The 22,395-nt window shown below is 43.4% G+C and overlaps 2 protein-coding genes across 5 annotated transcripts in view; one reads left to right on the forward strand and one right to left on the reverse strand.

The window, feature by feature from the left end:
* The window catches only part of LNX2 (ligand of numb-protein X 2), an 86,518-nt gene extending 70,397 nt beyond the window's left edge, over positions 1-16,121 (reverse strand). For 3 of the 4 annotated variants that reach the window (XM_068526434.1, XM_068526431.1, XM_068526430.1), the window contains exon 1: positions 15,903-16,121. The gene's annotated coding sequence lies outside the window, so the exon portion shown is untranslated. Of the gene's footprint in view, positions 1-14,941; positions 15,083-15,902 lie in introns of those variants that run through there. The other variant, XM_068526432.1, reaches the window with a different exon arrangement.
* Positions 16,122-17,426: 1,305 nt separating this feature from the next.
* POLR1D (RNA polymerase I and III subunit D) overlaps positions 17,427-22,395 on the forward strand; it is a 40,531-nt gene continuing 35,562 nt past the window's right edge. The window contains exon 1 of the mRNA XM_068526435.1: positions 17,427-17,553. Coding sequence (XP_068382536.1) covers positions 17,528-17,553 — 26 coding nt within the window. The 5' untranslated portion in view covers positions 17,427-17,527. The remainder of the gene's footprint in view (positions 17,554-22,395) is intronic.

A 22,395-nucleotide genomic window follows, 5' to 3' on the forward strand; every position in this document is an offset into this window, starting at 1 on the left:
CTTTCTTCCTAAGCCTTCAAGGTACAAAAGGAGACTTCATGCCTCTTCATTGCAACAACACTGCCATCCAAGGCCATCTACTGCTGCCTTGTATGTTAATGTGTCAAGATCTGTATTCCCACCTTTTTGTTTGTGTGTTTTTTTTGCCAATGGCTCTGGGTTATATAATTTGGGATATAACTGCCTCTATCCCTACTAGCATCCTCAGTGCAATCTGAACTTAGGATTCCTAGTAAGAGAAGTTCACTTTTGTTACAGACAATATAATTATGTTTTAACAATGTAAAGGTCAGTCAGCAATATTTACAAAGCATTCATTAGGAAAGAAAATAAATGACAGACAACACAAGTGAAAGTAAACAACAAAGGTGTCTAGTAGAAATAGAACAGCCCTTATCATGCTTTAGCAACTATTCTGCTCCCCAGCAAACTATTTTAATAGAAAGAATGGGCTTCAAAAGAAAAACAGAAAAAAGTGAATAGTTAACAACTTTCCCTCAAATTAAATTTTTACACTTGGGATCTCGAACTTGAGAAACATAGATCTAAAAATTTAAATTTCTGGGTCTCAGTTAACAATGGCAGCAAATATCACCCAGAGACTATTACAGCAACCCAGGCAATCTTTTGGTTGCTGTTTCCATGGAAACCATCTAAAGGAAGAAAACCTAGTAGTAAAACATCATGTATTTAAAAAAAACCCCGATTCATCTTGTTGACCCCTTTCAGTTTACTAAATACGGCACATAACAGGTACATACATTAAGCACCAGAAAATTCACAATTCATTCAACGAATATTTGTCAATCATGCTGCGTGCCAGGCAGTGTGCTAGGGGGCTGGGTCACTGTGGAGCCCTCACAGAGCTTGTCTAGTACAAAGACACTAAGCAGCCAGTGACACAGAAACAGGAAACAGAAAGAAAGCTCATCAGAGGGCTCGATGAAAGCTGGGAAGTCTGCAGGGATGCGATTAATTCACAAAGCGTCACGGACAATGTTAAGGACTTGGGTCTTTATTCTAAAAACAAAAAGCAGCAACTGAAGGGTTTTATGAAGGAGACTGACAAGATGAGATCTGTATTTCAAAAACTTACTCTGGATATACTGAGTTAAGAATTAAAGAGAAGCTTGAAAGAACGGGGGAGTGCAGTTAAAAAGCCAGTAGAGTAGTCCAAGGGAAAAAAGATAACTTGAACTAGGATGGTGGGAGTGTGGAGGGAGAGACTGGAGAGATATAGAAGGTTAGACGGATGAGTTAAGATATTGTGGGGGAGTGAGGGTGAGAGAAAAAAACATCCAGGGTAACTCCCAGGCTTTTAAAACAGAAAGCAGCAGTGCCATTCGCTAGGTTCTGGTGGAGGAGAGATCATGACATATTGAATGTGATGTGCCTGTAAGAGACGTCCATCCAGATAGGGGTATCCAGGCCTGGTCATGAGAGGACAGGTCTGCACAAGGAAGATATGTTCGGGAGCTTTTAGTATAAGGAGGCACTGAGGCTATGAAAAGTAGGTATGAGGTCATCTAGGGACAGAGTATAGAGTGAGAAAAGGGATAAGGACCAGTAAACATCAATACTTCTCGGTTTCATATTCTGACTTGTATTTTGTAACAAACATTGAATGTGGATTGTTAAGTATAGCTCAAGAGCAACATAAAAGAATATAATTGATCTTGACCTTATTAAACTTGCCAATCTAAATATTTTGCTAGAGAAACAGGATCAGAATGATTATCAGGAAGATAAGAACCAAAGAGATTCCTAAATTATATTATACTTACAAGGCTTAAATTATATTATACTTACAAGTAAGATAACGTAAAAGAGTCACAAAAGAAAACCGTGTGGGGGAAGGTGTCTTCCTTCACAGTTTGATAGAACAAAATATACACCTGGGTGCTTCAGAGATACCATGACATGTTCAAAATCAAACCCAAGATCATTTCTACCAAAACTCAGTCCCCCTCTAGTGAACGGGCTCACCAGCACTGGCCATGTAGGCATGGAAGCCAGACACTCAGAGGTCATCTGTGACACTGCCCTCTCCCTCACCTCCCACATCTGTCCATTACAAAGTCCTACCAATTTCACTCTGCATAATTTTGTTCTGACTTAACTCTCCAACTTGTATTTTTCACCACAATCCTCATTGATTTCACTTCTCCAATCCATAGATTTTCTATTGGCTCCTTTAAAGTATAATGCGCTATTTTGACTCAAGACTTTTGCGAATATTCCACCTGCCTGGAGTACTCTTTTCCACTCTCCTCTCCTAAATAACTCTTTCTTGTCTTTCAAAATGTGATTTCTTAAAAAAAAAAAAAAAAAAAAAATCTGTCTGGCACCCAAGACTCTGATAGGTCTCCTGCTTTATGGTCTTATAACACCCTGTACATTTCCCTCTTAGTACTTATCATAGTAATTATTTATTTGCATGATTATTTAATATGTCTTCCCCACTGGATTGGAAACTCTGTGAGTCCTGGGCCTGTGCTCTGCTCAGCATTACAGCCTGTGCACTAAGCACACTGCTTAGCACACAGAGGACGATAAATAACATTTTAAAATGAATCATTAATTCTAAACCACTGATAAATCACCCAGTATATAGGAAGGAGAGAAAGAATTTAGGCTAAGTCTCTAACTCCAAGTCTTGAGCTCTCAAGCCCAATGTCACACTGACTGCCTAGGTTGAGACAGGAGGGGCTTGGTTGACAAAGAAAAAACAAGGGATCAAGGGTCTAGATCAGCACTGTCCAATGGAAATATAATGTGCAGCATATAGAACTTAAAATTTCTAGGAACCACCTCAAGAAAAAGGAAACAGGTGATATTCATTTTAATAATATATATTATTTAATCCAATAGATCCAATGTTATATCACCACGTAATTAATGTTTTTAAAATTAATGAGGTGTATTACCGTCTTTTTCCATACTAAGTCTTTGAAATCCAGTGTGCATTTTATACTTACAGCACATCTCAATTAAGACTAGCCACGCTTCACATGCTCAAAAACCACATAAGGCTAGTGGCTATTACAATGGACAGCAGAGATACAGGTATCCATATCTACATGAGGATTAAAAGTACATCTGACAGAGTAAGACAGTCCTTCCCTCAAAGAACTGACCATCTAATTAGCAGATAACCATTACATCGTGACATAAGAGTCGTGGAAGCCTAACTGTAGAATCACTCAGTAAGAAAAGCAGCCCTGAAGCAAGGGTTATACATACCGGGTGATGCACACTAGGTGGGCGTCTCGCTGTAGGATGCTTCAAGCGCCTAGTAGAGTGACAGCCGGAGTTGTCACTCAAATGGCAGTTATTACAATGATTCATATTCGCGGTTCTACAATTCTGCACATTTACATTTCACAGCCAAAAGGGAGGCAGTGTACAGTGAAACTATTAAAGCCTTCTAGAGTGACAGTCTTAGATTGCTAAAAACAATTTACTTTCTTCCCCTCTCCATCTAACATTGTATTCTAACTGAATTCAAGGAAAAGACTACCTTTCCCCCTCCCCTTTTCAGAATGAAACTGATGCACTCAACACTCTTCAAAATGAAAGGTGATCTAAGAGTGCCCACTACACACATTAATACTGTACAGATACAACCTAGAGAACTGATGAACACTGTAAAATGCACCAAGACATTTCAGATCAGCAAGCAGATTTGTTAAACACGTTAATTTTTAATTCAGCGTAATTTTTACCACGATACTCCCTAATAACCAAAGGTTTTTAGCCAAATGTAAACTGTTAACAAACAGCTATTCTTCCATGGTTGCACTGTATTTGCCAGATCAAAGGAAATCAGAAAATGCTCCATTTTCTCTTACGTCATCATAACGATGACGAAAGTTTTATGACGTTCAGCATTCCCTTTAAAAAGGAATAAGCAACAGAGTCATGATTTATAGTTTACAAAAAAGCTCGAATAATCTGTTTTGTTCTATACTCATATTCAGCAGAGAAAACCTCGGTGTGGTAATATTTACATGTTCTCCAAGAGAAGCAAGTTTTTTAAGGTCACATAAGCCAGCAAACAAAAGACGACTAAGCTAAATTTCAAAAAGACTAGCAACTTAAGACAAATTTTGAGCTAATTTAAACCAAGGTACAGAACAGCATGGTTTAAAAATATCTGTCTATACAGATACCTACATGAGTTCATATGCACAAAGCATGCCTAGAAGGATATACAAAAAACTCCTAATGGCAGTCAACTCTAGAGGAGCTGGGTGGCTAGAAAAAGGGAGTGCAAGTCTCACTTTCATTCAGTATCTATTTGTACAGACTGACTTTTATGTGTATGGGGGTACACCATAGTGGAAGCACATACAAAAGGAAATAAAATAGGCGGTAGAAATTCTAGCAGCCAAGCTTGGTTCTCACATACATGAAATTAAAAAGCTAAGCGAACAAACAAGATGTCCACATCAAAAATAAAAACAATTTTGTGGAGCACTAGAAATAAAGTAGTATGCCCAAGACAATGCTTTTTCTTCACTGCTTCATCTGTTCCAAAAATAATTAGGTAAAACACAAGCCTAAATATTAAGATCATATTTATCTACAAAGTGACTTCATACCCTAAAAAAATGGAGAAATGCAGTTACTGCTTCATAATAAGAATCTTTTTTCAGGACATATAACTTCGTTTGTACCTAGTCTATTCATACTCTTTGAAATGTCCAGGGTTGGAACACTTTTCTAAGAATCAATTTAACATACAGCTGTAATAACACCAGCAGATACAGACAAATTTGTGTTTTCTTGTATATACTTTCATTACCGTTGCTCAAGGGAAATCTGCTATTGCATTCTGTTTCTAAAAATGCACTGCAACGTCAACTGATGAGTCATGGGTCACACTCCAAATTCTTACCTACCAAAGAAAGCAGGGTACAAAAGTCTTACACATTAATCGTAAAGACTGTCTAATCAGCTGAGTTACAAATCAAGAGTACTTCATAAGGTGAGATGGATGAAAGTTTTTTGAAAAGACGTGAGAAAATTTAAAATAAAACTGCAAGGATTGATAAAATCGTTTTCCCTTGGTCCTTCTTCTAATAACTGGTAGGTCTTTGTTTTTCTTAGTTCAGAACATATGAATAGTAAGTACTGTTGAGATACTGACAGGTGCAAAGTCTCAGCTTCATGCAAAGCCAAATTATCTGAGAAATGATTTTCTGGATGCCTCGCTTCTCTTCCTTCCTTCCTACTTTTGCTATTTAGTCATTTCATTGAGTGAGAAATCTCCAGGAGAGGGTGCGAAAGGGCAAGAAACAGAGATGGCACTATTTGTGTCTTTCTGGCAGTGTTAGCTGAAAGTTTTCCCGGTGAAGAAGACAAGCTAATAGCTGAATCTGAGGACCAGCTGTAGATTTTAGTCATCGGTAAACAGATCGCTGAGATCTGACCACACTGTCTTATTTTCTTCCTAGCGTTTGCCATTATCCTTCTCAATTATCTGCTCGCCTGCCCCCACCAGCATGTAAACTCCATAAGAACAGGGATCCCACTTTGTCTTGTTCACTGAAGAGTCTCACCATCTAGAACAGTGCCTGGCGTCTAACAGACATTCAATAAATATCCAGCGGGAGAAAAGACACATAATTATTACTTAGCTATCTCGGACCGGCACAATAGCAAAACTGTGGAAATTTCTTTTCTCTTGAGACTCCTCTTTATCTACAATTTATAATAATAATTATTAACTTTTGCCTTGCCACAAAACTCTCTATGCTTATGCTTTACCATTTAGATATCATATTTGCATCAAAATATAGTAACTGTAATGAAACTGTAATCTGATTTATCTCAATTTCTGATTTTTTCAATTTTCTATTAAAAAAATAGAAAGATATTCTTTAAGATGAAGATGTCACTACTTTAAAACTGAATTAGAAATATTACTAAGAATATTAAGCTTTATCTCCCAGATAGGTATCTTTCCATAAATCCTAGTATACTTTGAGAGCAATTTCTTTGTTTTTTACTAACAGAGCAATTTTGTTTTCAAAAGGTTCAAGTAACCAACAGAGTAATTCTTGATGGACATGTAAAGAATGCTGTACTATGCCTAAGCATTTTAAGAGCTACTTAATGGTCTACTTTGATTTCCTCCAGGACCAGGTTTGATTTACTGCCTGTGAATCCAAACTATAAATAAAGAAAATTAAGTCACATTGTCACAGTTAGAAAGACTAAAATCACACTGAGCAACTTTATAACATGTAAACCTTTTATAAGAAAAAAAGTTAAGGGACTTCCCTGGTGGCACAGTGGTTAAGAATCTGCCTGCCAATGCAGGGGACATGGGTTCGAGCCCTAGCCTGGGAAGATCCCACATGCCGTGGAGCAACTAAGCCCGTGCGCCACAACTACTGAGCTCACGTGCCACAACTACTGAAGCCCGCGCGCCTAGAGCCCGTGCTCCACAACAACAGAAGCCACTGCAATGAGAAGCCCGCGCACCACAACGAAGAGCTGCCCCCTCTCACCACAACTAGAGAAAGCCCGCGCACAGCAACAAAGAGCCAACGCAGCCAAAAAAACAAAAACAAAAAAGTTAACTGAAAACTTTCAAAAGTTAGTTGACAGCTGAGATTGTATCATCCTTCTGTATCCTACAAAATGGATTCATTAAACAAAATTTTAGTGCTCACCATCCACACTCAGAAAAAATCCTGAATGCTTTATTAATATACCTTCAAAGGTGGACAAATCGTTCAAATATGCTGACAAATATGCTCCATACACCTGGAAAAAGAACAAGTCAGAGACCCAGAAAAATTATATCTATTTTTAACAAACTCTGAAATTAGTCTATTGAAGTATCAATTAATGTATCTCATCTATAATGAAAGCACAGAGCCTAAAATTAGAGAAATTAATGAGATTGATAAATATTTCATATGAGATCTAATTGCTATGGATATTTCTGAAATCTTACTAAATGGCCCTGACAGAATGGTCTTAAAAGGCAGACTACTGACCACACACATTACGTATTTAGTAGGAAAGACACAGGATGCAATCATATGCAGTCTGATACCTGGCTTCTCCCCAGTCATCTTATTTTTTAGCTTCAGCTAGCCCTAGGTTACTGATTGTCTCCATATTGGTGTCTCACAACTATAAGAAACAAAAAGGGAAGAGAAATTCACACTAGAATATGCTACAGTTGACCCTTGAATAATGAGCGGGCTGGGGTGCCAATGCTCTCCCCACCGCTGCAGTTGAAAATCCGTTAAACTTTGAGGTGGGCCCTGGGTATCTGTGGTTCCCTAACCGCAGGCCGAGTAGTACTGTAGCACTATTTATCGAAAAGGAAAATCCATACATAAGTGGGCCCACAGAGTTCAAACCCCTGTTGTTCAAGGATCACCTGTAATAAGCACCATTTGAGAACTGTGTCCTTAAGCAATGTCATCCATCCCCCCAAATTAAAACTATTCCATGTATTTCAGAACTTTCCCTCTTATTTACATAAGGTCTCAGAAATATGTTCAAAATATTTTGTTTGGACCCTTACTTACACCATATCTAAAATTTGACTCAAATGCATTTAAGAAACTATAAAACTCCTAGAACAAAACATAGGGAGAAAGTTTCATGACATTGGATTTGGCAGAGATTTCTAGAATAGGAGACCAAAAGCACAGGCAACAAAAGCAAAAATAGACAAATGGCACTATATCAAACTTAAAAACTTCTGCACATCAAAGGACACAATGAGGTGAAAAGGCAACCTAAGGAATGGGAGAAAATATTTGCAAATAATATATCTGATAAAGGGATAATATCCAGAATATATAAAGAATGCGTCTAACAACAACAAAAATCAAATAACCCAGTTTAAAAATGGGCCAAAGACTTGAATAGAACCCAAAGATGATATACAAGTGGTCAACAAGCATAATGAGAAGATGCTCAACATCACTAATCACCAGAGAAATGCAAATCAAAACCACAATAAGATATCACTACATACCTGGTAAGATGGCTACCATCAAAAAAGAGGGAATAACAAGGTTGGTGAGGAGGCAGAGAAACTGGAACCCTTGAGTATTGTAAAATGGTGCAGCAGCTATGGAAAACAGTATAGAGGTTTTCTAAAGAAATTAAGAGTAGAACTACCACATGATCCAGCAATCCCACTTCTGGGATTGAAAGACCTCGGATCCAGAAGAAGTGAAAGCAGACCTTCAAAGAGATATCTGCACACTCACATTCACTGCAGCACTATTCACAATAGCCAAGAGGTAGAAGCATTCATTATACTATACTACGTGAAACAAGCCAGCCACAAAAAGACAAGTACTATATGGTTCTAATTATATGAGGTATCTAAAGTAACCAAATCCACATAAACAGAAAATAGAATGATGGTTACCAGAGGCAAAGGGGAGGGGAAAATGGGGAGCTGTTGTTACGGGTACAGAGTTTTAGTTTTGCAAGATGAAAAAGTTCTGGAGATCTGTTATACAACAATGTGAATATACTTAATACTACTTAACTATGCACTTAGAAGTGGTTAAGATGGTAAATTTTATGTGATATGTTTTTTACCACAATAAAAACTGAAGCACTATAAAATATTTTTGTTAAATTATTATTATTATTTTGGTAAGATTCCTTTTACTTTACCCACTGAAAATGTAGCATCTGCATTGAGATAGGCTACACGTGTAAAATACAGTTGAGCCTTAAACAACACATGTTTGAACTGCGTGGGTCCGCTTATACACAGATTGTTTTCAATAGTAAGTACTACGGTACTACATGGTCTGCATTTGGTTGAATGACCAGACAGAGAGGAATTGTGGACAGGCAGGGCCGACTGTAAGTTTCTGTGGACTTTCAACTGCCTGGGAGGGTCAGTGCCCTTAATCCCCACGTTGTTCAAGGGTCAGTCGACTGTATAACCAGATTTCAAACACGTAATATGAAAAAAGTCAAATGTCTTGTTAATAATTTTGTATTGACTACCTATTAATGCACTTTGAATATACTGCTTTCAATAAAATATTCAACTTTAAAATATTTTGTCATGCTTTAAGAACAGTAACTAGAGGGGCTGCAGGGTCAACGGAGCTTTGTTTTACGAGTTTGGGACTGGAGCATATTTACAGGTGAAAAAGCCAGCAGGGAGACAGATTAAATGCAGAAGGCAGTTAACTGATGAAGCTCTCCTAAAAGACTCTGAAGGATGGGATCAAGGGCACATGTGGGAAAATGAGCCTTTAACAGACCTGAGACTTACGTAGACAAGCTGGGAAGGGGAGGGACAGAAATCTGCTAAATCAAATCAGATCCTCATGAACTGACCAGATTATCTGCAGGCTGTAGAAGTGGGGGATTGATAAAGAGTTTGTGAATGACGATGGTCTAGAATAATCCATAAGCGAGACAAGAACAAATCCTGATTAGGGCCAACAAGGCCCACATGACCGGCCCTGCCTACCTCCCAGGCCCCATCTCACACCACTCTTCCCCAGCTCTCTCCCACCCACCTCTTCACCCTCCTGCAAAGTGCCATCCCCACCTCTGACTGCTTCGCCTGAGAAGGTTTACCTGTATAACATCTACTCAACCAGATACCTGTTTCAAAGACAACTTCCTCAGGGCGGGTTCAGTGACACCCAGCTCCCCAGAGACTAGGTTAGTTCCCTTTGTTATACCCCAGACAACATCCCGTGCCACTGCTACCCAACAGAAACAGAATGTCAACCACACGCACCATTTTAAATGTTCTAGTAGCCAAGTGAATGAACTATTTTTAATATTTTATTTAATCCAACATATCCAGGATATCACCATTTCAACATGTAATCCATATACAAAAACTATTGAGCTATTTTACCCTTTTTGATACTAAGTCTTCAAAATCTGGCGTGTAGTGACACAGCGCGTCTCAATTCAGACCATGCACATTTCAAGAGCCACAAGTGCAGGTGACTACAGCACAGCCCTATACTATTTCTTCAAAGCACTTACCGTACTTTATAACTATAATGTGTGCTATTATTTGATGAATGTCTATCTCCTCTAGAATGTAAGCTCTATGAGGATACCTCTGCCTGCCGAATTCTTAGCTCAGTGTCAGAGCACTCAGTAGATGCCAAATAAACATAATTGACTGAGGGGAGTGCAGGGGAGGAGGGGTTGTTTGAGAGGTGATGCCCTGCACTGAGGGCCTGGCCTTCTAACAGGGTTGCCAAAGCAACTCAGGGAGAAGCAGTTAATCCAGCAGGGTCGTTATCTGGCAGGCACTGAACAAAAGCAACTTCAAGAGAAGCAAAGGTGCCAGTGAAAGCATATAGATTCCACAGATGTTAATACAACAGAGAATGGGAGGTGGGGTGGAATAAAGGGATTGGCAAACCATCTCTGCCCAGAGGAAGGGCACCGAAAGAGCAATTGTGGGTGTGAGGGAGCTGGAAGGATAGGCTAGGAGGCTGCAGTCAGAGAACAGGGTATATAAATTTAAGGTCTCTAATGTGGAAAACAGGGCAGAATGTCAAAATACAGTGGAAGTGAAGGTCATGGAGTTGAGGAGCCAAGGTATTAGAAGTCAGAGGTATTCGTCAACCTGCTTTGAATTGATGTGGGGTGGCCACAGTGGGCGGCAGCTTGAAGCAGGATCTCAGTTCCCTGAGCGGGAATCAAACCCCGACCTGGGTAGTGAAAGCGCCAAATCCTAACCATTCGACCACCAGGCACTAGTGGCTAGAAGCAGGGCCCTGGCTCTTGTCTCCTTTGTAAAAAGAATTTTAGCAAAGAGACAGAAAATAGTGAAACAGGTAAGTGTTTATTAGAAAAGCAGACACATGGGCAGGCTCAGAGAGTCACATGCTTTTGGGGTGGCTTAAACTGCTTATATAGGGGCAGTTTTCCAGGTCTTTGTTTTCCTCTGGCCAATCATCTTGCTTCCATCCCATACCTGGTCTGACTCAGGGCCCTCCCCCGTGTGCACGTGTATCTTTTAGCCAAGATGGATTCCAGAGTGAGGGTCTCCAGGAGGTTGGCAGGACAGATTATGGGCTACTGTCCCCTCCCCTGAGGACCCCTTCTGTGCATGTGTAGTCTGGGAGGTCGCCTTGACCCCAAGAATGAGAAATATGTGGCCTCCTTCCCTAAGCAGGGCTTAGTCCCTCTTTGCTCCTGCCATTACCGTTATCTCGAAGGGTCCACAGGAGACAAAGTCCAGTCGCTTACCCTGTTCCTGTTATTATCTTTGTCTCAAAGCGTAAACAGGAGACTAGTCGTAAATGTCTAACCTGGGGCCCATCCACCTCTTGCCTCGGAATGATTAACTCCATGACTGAATGTCTTTTAAGATTTTAAGTTCTCCAAGGGCAGAGAATCTTTTGTGTCCCATACAGCCCAGTGTTGATCACATCACGTATGCTGCTTGCTGAATACAATTAAATTGAAAGTCAAACTGCAAACACTAAAATCATGTGGAAGAAAAGTGGAAATGGTCACAATAAAACAATGAAAAAAGTAAGATATAAGCGAAGGACTCCAATTTACTGGTTCAATAACTATGTAGTTTAACTGAACAGGATTAAGAACTCTGATGAAGGATTAATTTTTAATATTGGTAGCCAAAATCCCAACTTTGCGGGGTGAGTGGGGGAAGGGGTATAAATACACACCAGACTCACTTTATTTTTACCTATAAAACAAAGTAATAAACCAACAGAGCCTTTGGAAGCTTTACTAAAGCCAAGTACACCTTGTTCTACATAACATATATATCCCTCATAACTTGGTTATGAACATTTTTTACAATGGCCCCCATTATACACTTCAGGGCAATTTGTTATTTAAAAGAACTCTAAGATTACTCTTTCAATAGAGGAAAAAATTAGAACATCATTTGTTTACATAAAAGTGGTACGCTTTTTAAGTGGACACATGATAGTTTATAATATACTCATCTATATAAATAAGCACAGAAACACACGATGTATGTAATTCTTATAGTATACTTGTATATATATATAGTACATAAAGTTTTATTTGCCTATTGCTTATTTTCTACACTTGTTTCTATTTCTCATTTCTCCTTCCCAGTCCAATTTTGAGAAAAAAAAAAATTTCCCCTACATAATTTCTCCACCGAGGGATCCTGATTATCAGAAGTAGTAGTATTAAATCTCGAGGCTGGGAAGATAAAGGTATAAACTATGCTCGACCCTCTCTGCCCACACCACTTCTTCTATTCCTATCTTTTCAGCTTTTCTTATCAATCTCTTATCTGCTCTGGAGTTTTGCTAATAAGAGGACAAAGTTATGACACAGCTGTCATCAGTTTAACTCTGAACAAAGCAATATCCCTATGTAAGTCTGTTCCTCCCTACTACACCCCACAACTTTCACAGTAAAGGGGGAAAAAGGAGGGAATCATGCAAATAACTATAGCAGCTGGCACTAAAATCACTGAATCCTAATAGCCATAAATTCTGTTATAGTTCTGGTATCTTCCTACAAGAACATGAAGTACTTTAAGCTTCTTTGCTGGCTCAAATCCCTTTTCTGTTTTCCCTCTGACCAGTGATTGCTCCAAAGATTTCAATAAGTCTGTGGGCCAAGACAGATCAAAGCCAATGGATCCAATTCATTTATTCATGCATACATTAATATTTATGGTTCTAGTACTTGGGGACTCTCCTTCGGTGAGCACATCAGGATCCCTGCTCTTATGAAGCACACATTCTGAAGGACAGAGCCTACAATACCTGCCTCTTTAAAAACATACTAACTAGATGCAATTATCACCGGAATGTATATCATGAACATTTGCTTCTTAAAAAACTCCTCTTAACAACTTCTCATCAGTTAATACACAAAATAGCCATTTCTTCTATCCAACCAACCAAAAAACTTACATAATCACAGATTTTTCTACTGTTTTGTACTTTCTGAGGAAAAGAGACATGACAGGAAAGCTAAAGGGGATTTATTTTGTAAATCTCCCAGGCCCCTTAACAGGGTCATTTTAGGCCTGGCTAAGTCTTCTACAACTATAATTTTACATTAAGATATACACAGATATACATAACGTATCTTTATATATATATATATATATATATTTTTTTTTTTTTTTTAGAACCAACATTACTTCCTAAGTAAACCTATGAAATGAGAACTTTGATTCTTCTAGAAACCTTGGATTTTGACATAGGAAGGTGGGCCTAGAGTGAACTTTAGCCCCATAAACAGGAAAAGTTAAATGGCTCTGCATAACAAAATTAAAAAGTACTTGGATTTTGGGGGCGCGATCAGCAAGGAGAAGTTCAGTGAGAATAGTAATTCTAAGGGTAAGTGAGGGAATTCAACCCCTGTTCTGACTCCACAGCCAGCTTAACCAGTATACTCCAACGCCCTCAAGTCAGAACACCTAGGAATCACCCCTCTCTCATTAATCATATGCAGTCACTTACCTAGTCCAACCAATTACACCTCCCAAGGGCCGCACCATCTCTACTTCCACTGCCTTCACGCAGAATAACAACGAGCATCTACCAAGTCCTCCTATGTGCCAAGCACTATTCTAAGTAGCATACATGTTTTTCAAGTTTTATCCACCAAACCCTATGAAATGAAGAACCTAAGGAAGAAAGAGGTTACATAATGAGCGACAGAGCCAGATTCAAACTCAGATAACGTGAATCGAAAAGTGCTGAGCACTTAAACCCTACAGTGTAGCAGCTCCTGCTCTGTCTCCTTACTTCCCATCTGGACCCTCACCATCCTCCAGACTGCCGCAGTTATCCTTCTGGAATGCACATGTTATCATGACATTCTCCTGCTTAAAATTAGCAGCTCTGTATCACTGACTGGATAAAGTCCAAATTTCTTAATGCGGCATACAAAATCCTTCATGCTTCTGTTCAAGTCAGTTCAATAAATATTTGAGTGCCCACTGTAAGCAAGGCAAAGTGCTAAGTGCTCGGAAATGAATAATACACCAGGCCCTGGCCACGACTCCAACCCCAGACACTGTGTCCTTCAGCCAGAGGAACCACATGCAGCTCTCATAAAGCAACACCGTACACGCTAGTCCCTTTGCCTAGAAAGAAAATCTCTCAGCAATTTGAAGCGTCTGTGTGAGGCCTTCCTTAACAAGCTCCAGGCAGAAATGCTCCCACTTTTAAGTTCCCACAGCACCTGTTCAAAGTGCTTTCAGGTAGCTGGTAGAAGACAGGTACGGATCAGCTTCCAAACAACACCATGAGCCAGTTCAAGAGCTGACCTCTGCCATCCATGCCCGGCACACAGAAGACACCCATTTGCTAGATGAATAAATAATGAAAAATGTATAACCTGATGAGAAAAAGAGAGGAACAAATTACAGAATTATGACTGCTAACACACAGGTGGGACAAATTAAACGTAGTGTGGGCTTCCCTGGTGGCGCAGTGGTTGAGAATCTGCCTGCCAATGCAGGGGACACGGGTTCGAGCCCTGGTCCGGGAAGATCCCACATGCCGCGGAGCAACTGGGCCCGTGAGCCACAGCTACTGAGCCTGCGCGTCTGGAGCCTGTGCTCCGCAACAAGAGAGGCCGCGACAGTGAGAGGCCCGCGCACCGCGATGAAGAGTGGCCCCCGCTCGCCGCAATTGGAGAAAGCCCTCGCACAGAAACGAAGACCCAACACAGCCATAAATTAATTAATTTAAAAAAAAAAAAAAAGTAGTGTTACTCTACTTTGGTTCCGAGTTGGCCTACATTTTACCCCTACGGGAAAACTCATGTGTGGGACTTGGACAAGCTAAAAAAGGCAAAACTTTTGTTATTCGTGGCTCAAGAAAGCCCTGACAGGCCAAAAAGGATACAAGATCAAAGTCCATTTTCTAAAGGGGTGTGGAGATGGGAATCAAATCTATCCAAGGAAATAAAATTGACCTACTGAGCTCAACTTCATCAGTGCTGCGTCACAGTACAAGCAAGAAAAAAAGTAAATAAATAAAAATCAAAATCTGTCCTGGGACGAAGGCCAATCTACAACCACTGCTGCAAGAATGTGAAATTCTTAAAGTGAAGACAGGTCCAGTCAACCAGAGCTCACAATTGTTTCCTCTTCCTGAACCGCCGCTGCTTTTCATTCAATTTCGTTTCTGTGATTTAAAAAGAAAACAGCTACACAGTTAAGGCCACGCATGAGTGTACTGTAGCTCCTGGCAGATACGAACGTCCTAATTCATAACCTTAAATGTACACAGAAACATCAGAAGAAACACTACATCTAAGTGGAAAGTCCTTCGTCTAAAACAAGGCATGAAGCTCTGAAAAGCGAGTGATGTCTTTCCTGAATGGTGCTCTGGGTGCGACTGCTTCCAAATCAAGATCCGAATTTTGAAATTACTCCCTCGAAGATGTCAAATCTCTCTCCCACCCTCTCCAGTCTAAAGGGAAGGGTGAGAATTCACAGGCAGCAGGCTGGGACCGAGGGTATGATCTCTCCCCACTCCTTTGCAGGGAACAAGACCGAGGTAAGGCACCTGGCGGCACTCTCATTCACGACAACATACACGCAGGAAACAGAAAACTCATCCCCAACTCTCCCCTCCCTAAAATTGGAGCAAGCGACGCGAAGACCAGCGAGACGGTGGCCGGAACCACCAAACGGTAACAGCGGCGGGCCCCCGGCGCCGGCAGCCCGCGCCCTCCTCCCCGGACCAGCGCGGCGGCCCCACACCGGTCCGCGTCCCCGCAGCCCGGCCGGGCGAGGAGAGCGCGGAAGACGCCGCGGCGCCGCTCCGGCCGCCTCCAGGGCGCCGGCCGCCCCACACCCCACGCCGCCCGCACCTGAGGCGCGGCCGGACCCGCGAGCCGGCGCAGAGCGAGGCGGGCAGGGCAAAGTTACTCACCGGGGGAGCGCGCCTGCCCGGGCACGTCCCGGCTCCCGGCGCCGCAGCCCAGAGTCGGCTCCACTTCCGCGGCCCGCTGAGGGAGCGCGGGGCCAGCCGGCCTCCGCTCCGCCGGGAATCGCCGCCGCCGCCGCGGATTTCCTGGCAAGAAGCAAACTCTGGCCAAGACTTCACTTCTCAACCGCCCCTGCTGCCTTCCCGCGGGCGAACGCCAGGGCCGGGCCGCGCAACCCGACCCGCACCCGGGCCAATCGGCGACAGCATAGGGCGAGAGGGGGCGGGCCAGAAGGCGGCCCCACCTATCCGGGAGCTCGGGAGGCGAGTCAGGCCGGGGCCGTCACTAGCAGTTAGAGTGAGCTCGCACCGCCCCTCGCCGCCTGCCCTCCCCCACCCCTCGGCTGTCCACGCAGCCCGCCTGATTTCCCCGCGCTCGGGAAGTGCCTCTTGCGCTCACCGCCGACAGCGCGAGGAAAGGGGAACAGCTGGGGGAGGTGGTGAACATCTAGGGGATCGGGGGTGGGGTAAGGAGAAGAGGTGGCGCCGGAAAACAACTGTGGGCGTGTCGGGCGGGAGGACAGCGGGGGTCGGGGGGTAGGGACCGGGGCTGGCCGGGGTGATGGGGGCGAGGGGAGCAGGACCGCCAGGAGGGGAGAGGGTTATTGGCGAAGAACACCTCAGGGGACGGAGAGCGGAGAGGTACGAAGGGAGAAGGAGGGCGGAGAGCGAGTCTGGGTGGTGAAAGGTTGCCGAGGCGGGGGTAGGGGCACCTGGGAACAAAGGTGAGCGAGAGGTTCCGCAGGTGAGGAGGCAGAAGAGGCCAAAAGGGAAAAGGACGTCCAAAGCCAGGCAGGACGTACTCCGGGGTAGAAAAAGATCCTAGAAGAGAAAGGATGGGGAGTGGGGACAGTTTCCTTCCAAACTCTCACTCCTCCCTTCTCCCCCAAAGATAAAAAACAAACGCTCGTCCTTTGACCCAGTTGAGCTGTGCAGCTTCAAGATCCCTGATGAGACAAATACTGTGTTACACCCATGCTATTCTGTGGTGAAATTCTTCAAAGTGTGTTGCTCAACTATAGTGTAAGTCTGTCGTGCCATGAACGCCCCCGTCCCCGGGAGGTGTGGTCCCTCCTGGGATTAATCCCGTCCCCCACCGGGCCAGCAGCAAGTCAGAAAAAGGCCCGATCCTGGCTCCAAGAAGGAAGGTGATCTGGGGGCGGCAGGTAAGGCCCCGCCCCCTTCGCCATCACCGGGAGGGAAGGTGCCAAGGGCTGAGCTCCGGCGCCCACTGGCCGGTCTCGGCCTCGGGGCGGGGCAGGAGCCCGACCGCACCAGTCTCCCGGCTAGCTCTGCGGGCCGACTCGCTCAGGAGCGCAGGTGAACGGCTCAGGCCTGGCCGCCGCCCTCCGCGCGCCGGGGGCGGGGCCCGTGGGCGAGGCTCCGCGGCGGAGCCTCCACGCCCCGCCCAGTGGCCGGGCCCTGCCGCGCCGCTGCGGCTCCTCCTCCCTCCTTCCGTCCGCGCTCCGCCCGTCAGTCCTTCCTTCCTGCGGCGCCTGCTCGCTTCGAGGTATGGGACAGCGCCTCCGGCCCGCCAGCACCACCTGAGGATCCCGGAAGTCGCCCCCGCCATGGAAGACGACCAGGAGCTGGAGAGGTAACGGCCGAGGAGGGGGGCGGGAGGAGCTGGCCGCGCCCTGCACCGGGAGCCCGCGGCCGACCGGGGCCTTAGCCTTCGCGGCCCGGCCTGGCAGCGAGGGCCTGGCTGGGAGGACAGGCGAGGAGGGAGCAGTGGGCGCCAGGGCGGGGAGAGGGGCCCCGATCGGGAAGGGAGGGGGGAACACCTGGGCTGCTTGCGTGGAGACGCTCAGTACACTCGATATCAAGGAGGGAACACGAGTTGTGAGACCAGAGTTAAGCTCCCTAACTGCCCACCCCCATTTGGAACAGGAAGAGTAAATAAAGCTAACGCGCACCAGGCCACTGTTCCCCGAGCGATGGGGGTGGTGTGTTGGTCGGGCCCAAGTCCCTCCTCTGTGCCGAGCGCTAATTGATCCACTCGGTGCGCTGAGTGCTTTCTCCCTCCTGCTTGGTGCTCTTCTCAGACTTTCCATTCTGGTTTCCTTACCTCCTGCAAACGGAAGCCCTAGTTGGCCCTGCACGTTGATGATCTTTAGTTTCTATTTTTACGATAATCTTCGTTTTTCCACGCCTTTCAACTTCCTTTTCATCCTTTAGCAGAGCCCACCCTATTCTAATCCTATCCCTTTCTTGTGAGCCTACCAAAAGAAAATTTTAGCAAACTTTTTTGTTTTAAGGGCACTCCCCTTGTGGCCATGTGGACGGCCAAATGGAAAAGGGAGAAATTGGAGGCAATAAATTATTGATTGGTAGAATGCGTGGAGGCAGGAAAATAATAAGGGCTAGTGCTAATCGTTCTGTGTCATTGGAGTGCATTAGAGTAATAACGTGTTGCAATTGTGATATAGTAGATGAAAAAAAGCTAGTTACAAAACCGTATTCAGTGTGATCTCATTTTTATAAAAAATATGTGTGTAGAAAAATATCTGGATTGAAGACCCCAATGGCTGAAGGCGAGAGGAAGACAGCCCTGGAAATGGTCCAGGCAGCTGGGACAGATAGACACTGTGTGACATTTGTATTGCACGAGGAGGACCATACCCTAGGAAATTCTCTTCGTTACATGATCATGAAGAACCCGGAAGTGGAATTTTGTGGTTACACTACAACCCATCCTTCAGAGAGCAAAATTAATTTGCGCATACAGACTCGAGGTGCCCTTCCAGCTGTTGAGCCCTTTCAGAGAGGCCTGACTGAGCTCATGAATGTCTGCCAGCATGTGCTTGACAAGTTTGAGGCCAGCATAAAGGAATATAAGGATCAAAAAGCCAGCAGAAATGAAGCCACATTCTAGTGCCTTACGCACTATACAGGGAGGACTGACCGCTAGGATATTCTTTTCGTGCTCTTGCAAAACCCAGAAGTAAATGTTTGTGATTATAACATGATCTGTCCTGCAGAAAGCCCTGCTTCTAGCTCTTAACCCATTTCAGCTGTTGGAGTCCCTGCAAGAAACTGTATTCTTCTAATAAATTCCCTCTTTTATTTAAACTGATTTGAGTGGTTCTTTTTCCTTTGTCCTCAAGATTGACTATTTTAGGTTTTTGTGTTGTTTTTTTTTTCTTTTAATTGAACCAACATTGAAAGTGAGGAAACTATGAGATAATCAGAGGCCTAGACAAGGACTTTGATCAAGGGAATTGAAAGGAATGTGTATGCACACCTGTGATGGGGGGGGGGGGGGAGAGATGCAATAGAGCATGACCCCAGATAGGCTGTGGATAGTCTACAAAAGAAAGGTGGGAGTGAAGGGAGGACTTGGCCTCTTCCTAGATGTTTTTAGTAATTCATGAGACAACTGCATCCTTTGCCATGATTGGTAGATTGGGCAAGGGTGGGAAATAATTTGAAAGAATTGTGAGAATTCTGGTTTCACGTGAGAATGTTAGGTGGTATCAGGCTCCATCTTTATGGTAGCATTTATAGGACAGATACCAGTTCAGTGCTCTAATTTCAGGATGCTAATAATATTAAAGAAGGAGAAAACTGGGATGACCAGATAACATTTTCAGTCCTTGGGTAGGTATCTCATTATAGCCCAGGGTTACATTAAAAGGAACAGTATTTGAGAGAAAGTAAGGACAGGGAAGAGGAAACTTGCATGTGGGGAAAATGATTTTTTTGGAAAACCTAAAATATTCGTAAATCACACTTAAGAGCTGCCCTATTTACCTCTTCAGCCTTGTGTCTCATACCTGTCTTACCCCAACTTGACTCTTAATTCACCCTAAATATCTGTCAACCTTTGAACCTGAGCACCCCACCCCCCAGTACTCTGAGAGGGGAATCTGATTTAGGTATGGAAGCAGAGAGGATCTTCCAGAGATTACAGGAAGAGAAGGAGCTGGCTGTGCAAAAAGAAAAAGCATTCTGGGGGAATAGCACTTGCAAAAGTCCTGAAGCAGAACACTGGTGGTTTGAGGAAATAAAGGTCTTGAAAGAAGATGTGCGGATCTATAGCAGGGCCAGCAAGGAGGAGAAGGGCCTACGATAGACTCCATGGGAAGAGCTCTGGTGTGGAAAGGACTTTGGGAAGTACAATGGGAAGACATCTGAGTAACTGATCACAGTGTGTCGGAATGGATTGTAGAGAGGCCAGGGTAGAAGCAAATAAACTGTAAGCGCTGAAGTGGCCTGGAAGGGCCATAAGCTAGTGATGGAGAAAAGATTGTGGATTTGAGATACGTTTGAGAGCCAAACTGGCACAGAATTGGTAGACCTCAGGAATTGGATGTGGAAGGTGAGGAAAGAGAAGGGTGACTCCTATCGAGGTATGGGGCGAAATTACTGACACGGGAAGCTTGGGGGTGGGGGGGATTGATTGGGAGGTAGAGAAGGTGACTGGAATCAAACGTTCCCTGTTGAATGAGGTCATCTGTAGACAGGAGTTGGAGGCCATGAAAGAGATTTAAGTAGAGATAAACTTTGTGAGTTCTTGCCATAAAGATGAGGTAAAGCCATAGAAACTGGAGTGTGATTAAGAAGAGGGCTTGGGCCTTTTCCCTGGTGGTCCAGTAGTTAAGACTCTGCACTTCCACTGCAGGGGATGAGGGTTGGATCCCTGATCGGGGAACTAAGATCCCACATGCCCTGTGGCAAGGCCAAAGAATTAAAAAAATTTTTTTAAATAAATAAAGAAGAGGGCCCAAGCCAAGCCTTGGACAAGCTCAGTATTTAAAGGTTGGGCAAAAGAGCAACCAATGACGTGGTGGGAAAGTCTGTAGACAGTCAAGTTGTGGAAGCCAAGACTTTCAAAGAGGGGAGAATGATGAATGAATCACATGAGGACAGAAAGATATGGGTTGGAATTAACGGGGAGGTCGATGGGCAGCTGGCAGCGTTAGTTTAGGGCCTAAAAAGGCTAAGCATTAACACTCGTACAAGAAGAATGGCTTAGTTTGGGTTTTCCAATAATGAAAATATACTGTAGGACGTTGGAGGCTAAATTAAGTGGGAGCAGGAATGGATGGGGAAAGATCAAAGTTATGGGGCAGGGACAGGGAGTATTTTCCCAGGGTAATAGTAAGAGAAAGCCAATGTCAGTGTGAGGACATTAGCACTTGAAGATGTAAGGAAGTCCTAAAGGCATAGTGGTAAACAATCAAACACTTGTTTGCCTCTTCTACAATTCTGCCTATGAGTAGTTCTGTGGTAATAGTAAACACGATTATTTAAATGAAGTTTAATGCCTATGAACCAAGACCTGTCAGGAGATGAAAGCCAGGTTTAATTAGTGGACATAGCAGTGTGGAATGGTGATAGTAGACTGAAGTCTATCAATAACAGGACACCCACTGGTGGAGATGCACCCACTGGTGGCCACCTGCCACATCTCATGGCTTCATTGCTCCTAAAAGGATTTATTGTCACTGATGATGTTGCGTGCAGTCTTGAATCCGTTTAGGGTAGTCGTAAACTCAGGAACATACAAAACGCCTTGACAAGGCAGACATGTGAAAGGAAAAAACAGGGCAGGGCAGGCAGGATAACCGTGAGTCACTGAGGTGTGGGAGGAATCTCTGCAAAAAGTCTGTAGGAACCTAAGGGAAGGCAGAATTGGTCGATGAAAAAGTGAGGGAGATAGATATGAATCATACATTTATTTATATAAACTGAAAAAAACTTGATCAGTATCTGATTTGCTAACAGCATTTCACTCTAAATAAAATATCAGTGGTTCAAGCTCAGAAATTCTGTTCAGCTATAAAGTACTGTGCCTTCTAAAGAGCCAGTTATTAAATGATTATATGCCAAAGGCTTTTAATATATAATCATTTGAGTACTTGCCTAGCACTTTCCATTTTCAAAGCACTTTACAAACTATTTATAAATTGCATATAGCTGCGACATCTAAGTGTTCTAATTAGTTGTTATAATGCATAGGGGCCTACAAAATCTCTGTGGAGATGAAAAGGTGTCTACATAGAAAGTAATCCTATCAGTGTCATTCTGAACCGAAGAGTGTCTTGCATTTCCGGAAATACGAAAGCACACCAAATTCTACGGCCCACCATTCCCCACCCTTCTTGTTTCCCTTAAACATGTTATTAAGACTATAGGATAGGTAGACAAAGGTCATCTTTTCTGGTTAGGAAAATTCAAAGTCAGAGACCGTCTTTGTACTATCCTTCAAACTGGGCTATTAGGAAATTTGCCCAGATCCACCGGTCTGCTTTCAAGTACTTATAAAGACCCCAAATCCAGCCCTTTTGTGCTCAAATTCTTAACATTGGTTTTTCTTTTGCCATTCGAAAATTTATAAGCTACAATTACTGTGTGGTCTGTATTTTTTTTTCATAATGAAATTCCTTCCAAATCTAGATTTTTGGATCTCTATACAGCAAATATGTACCTAGTA

Source organism: Eschrichtius robustus, chromosome 18 (genome assembly GCF_028021215.1).
Source record: "Eschrichtius robustus isolate mEscRob2 chromosome 18, mEscRob2.pri, whole genome shotgun sequence".
In the NCBI taxonomy this organism is placed as follows: Eukaryota; Metazoa; Chordata; class Mammalia; order Artiodactyla; family Eschrichtiidae; genus Eschrichtius; species Eschrichtius robustus.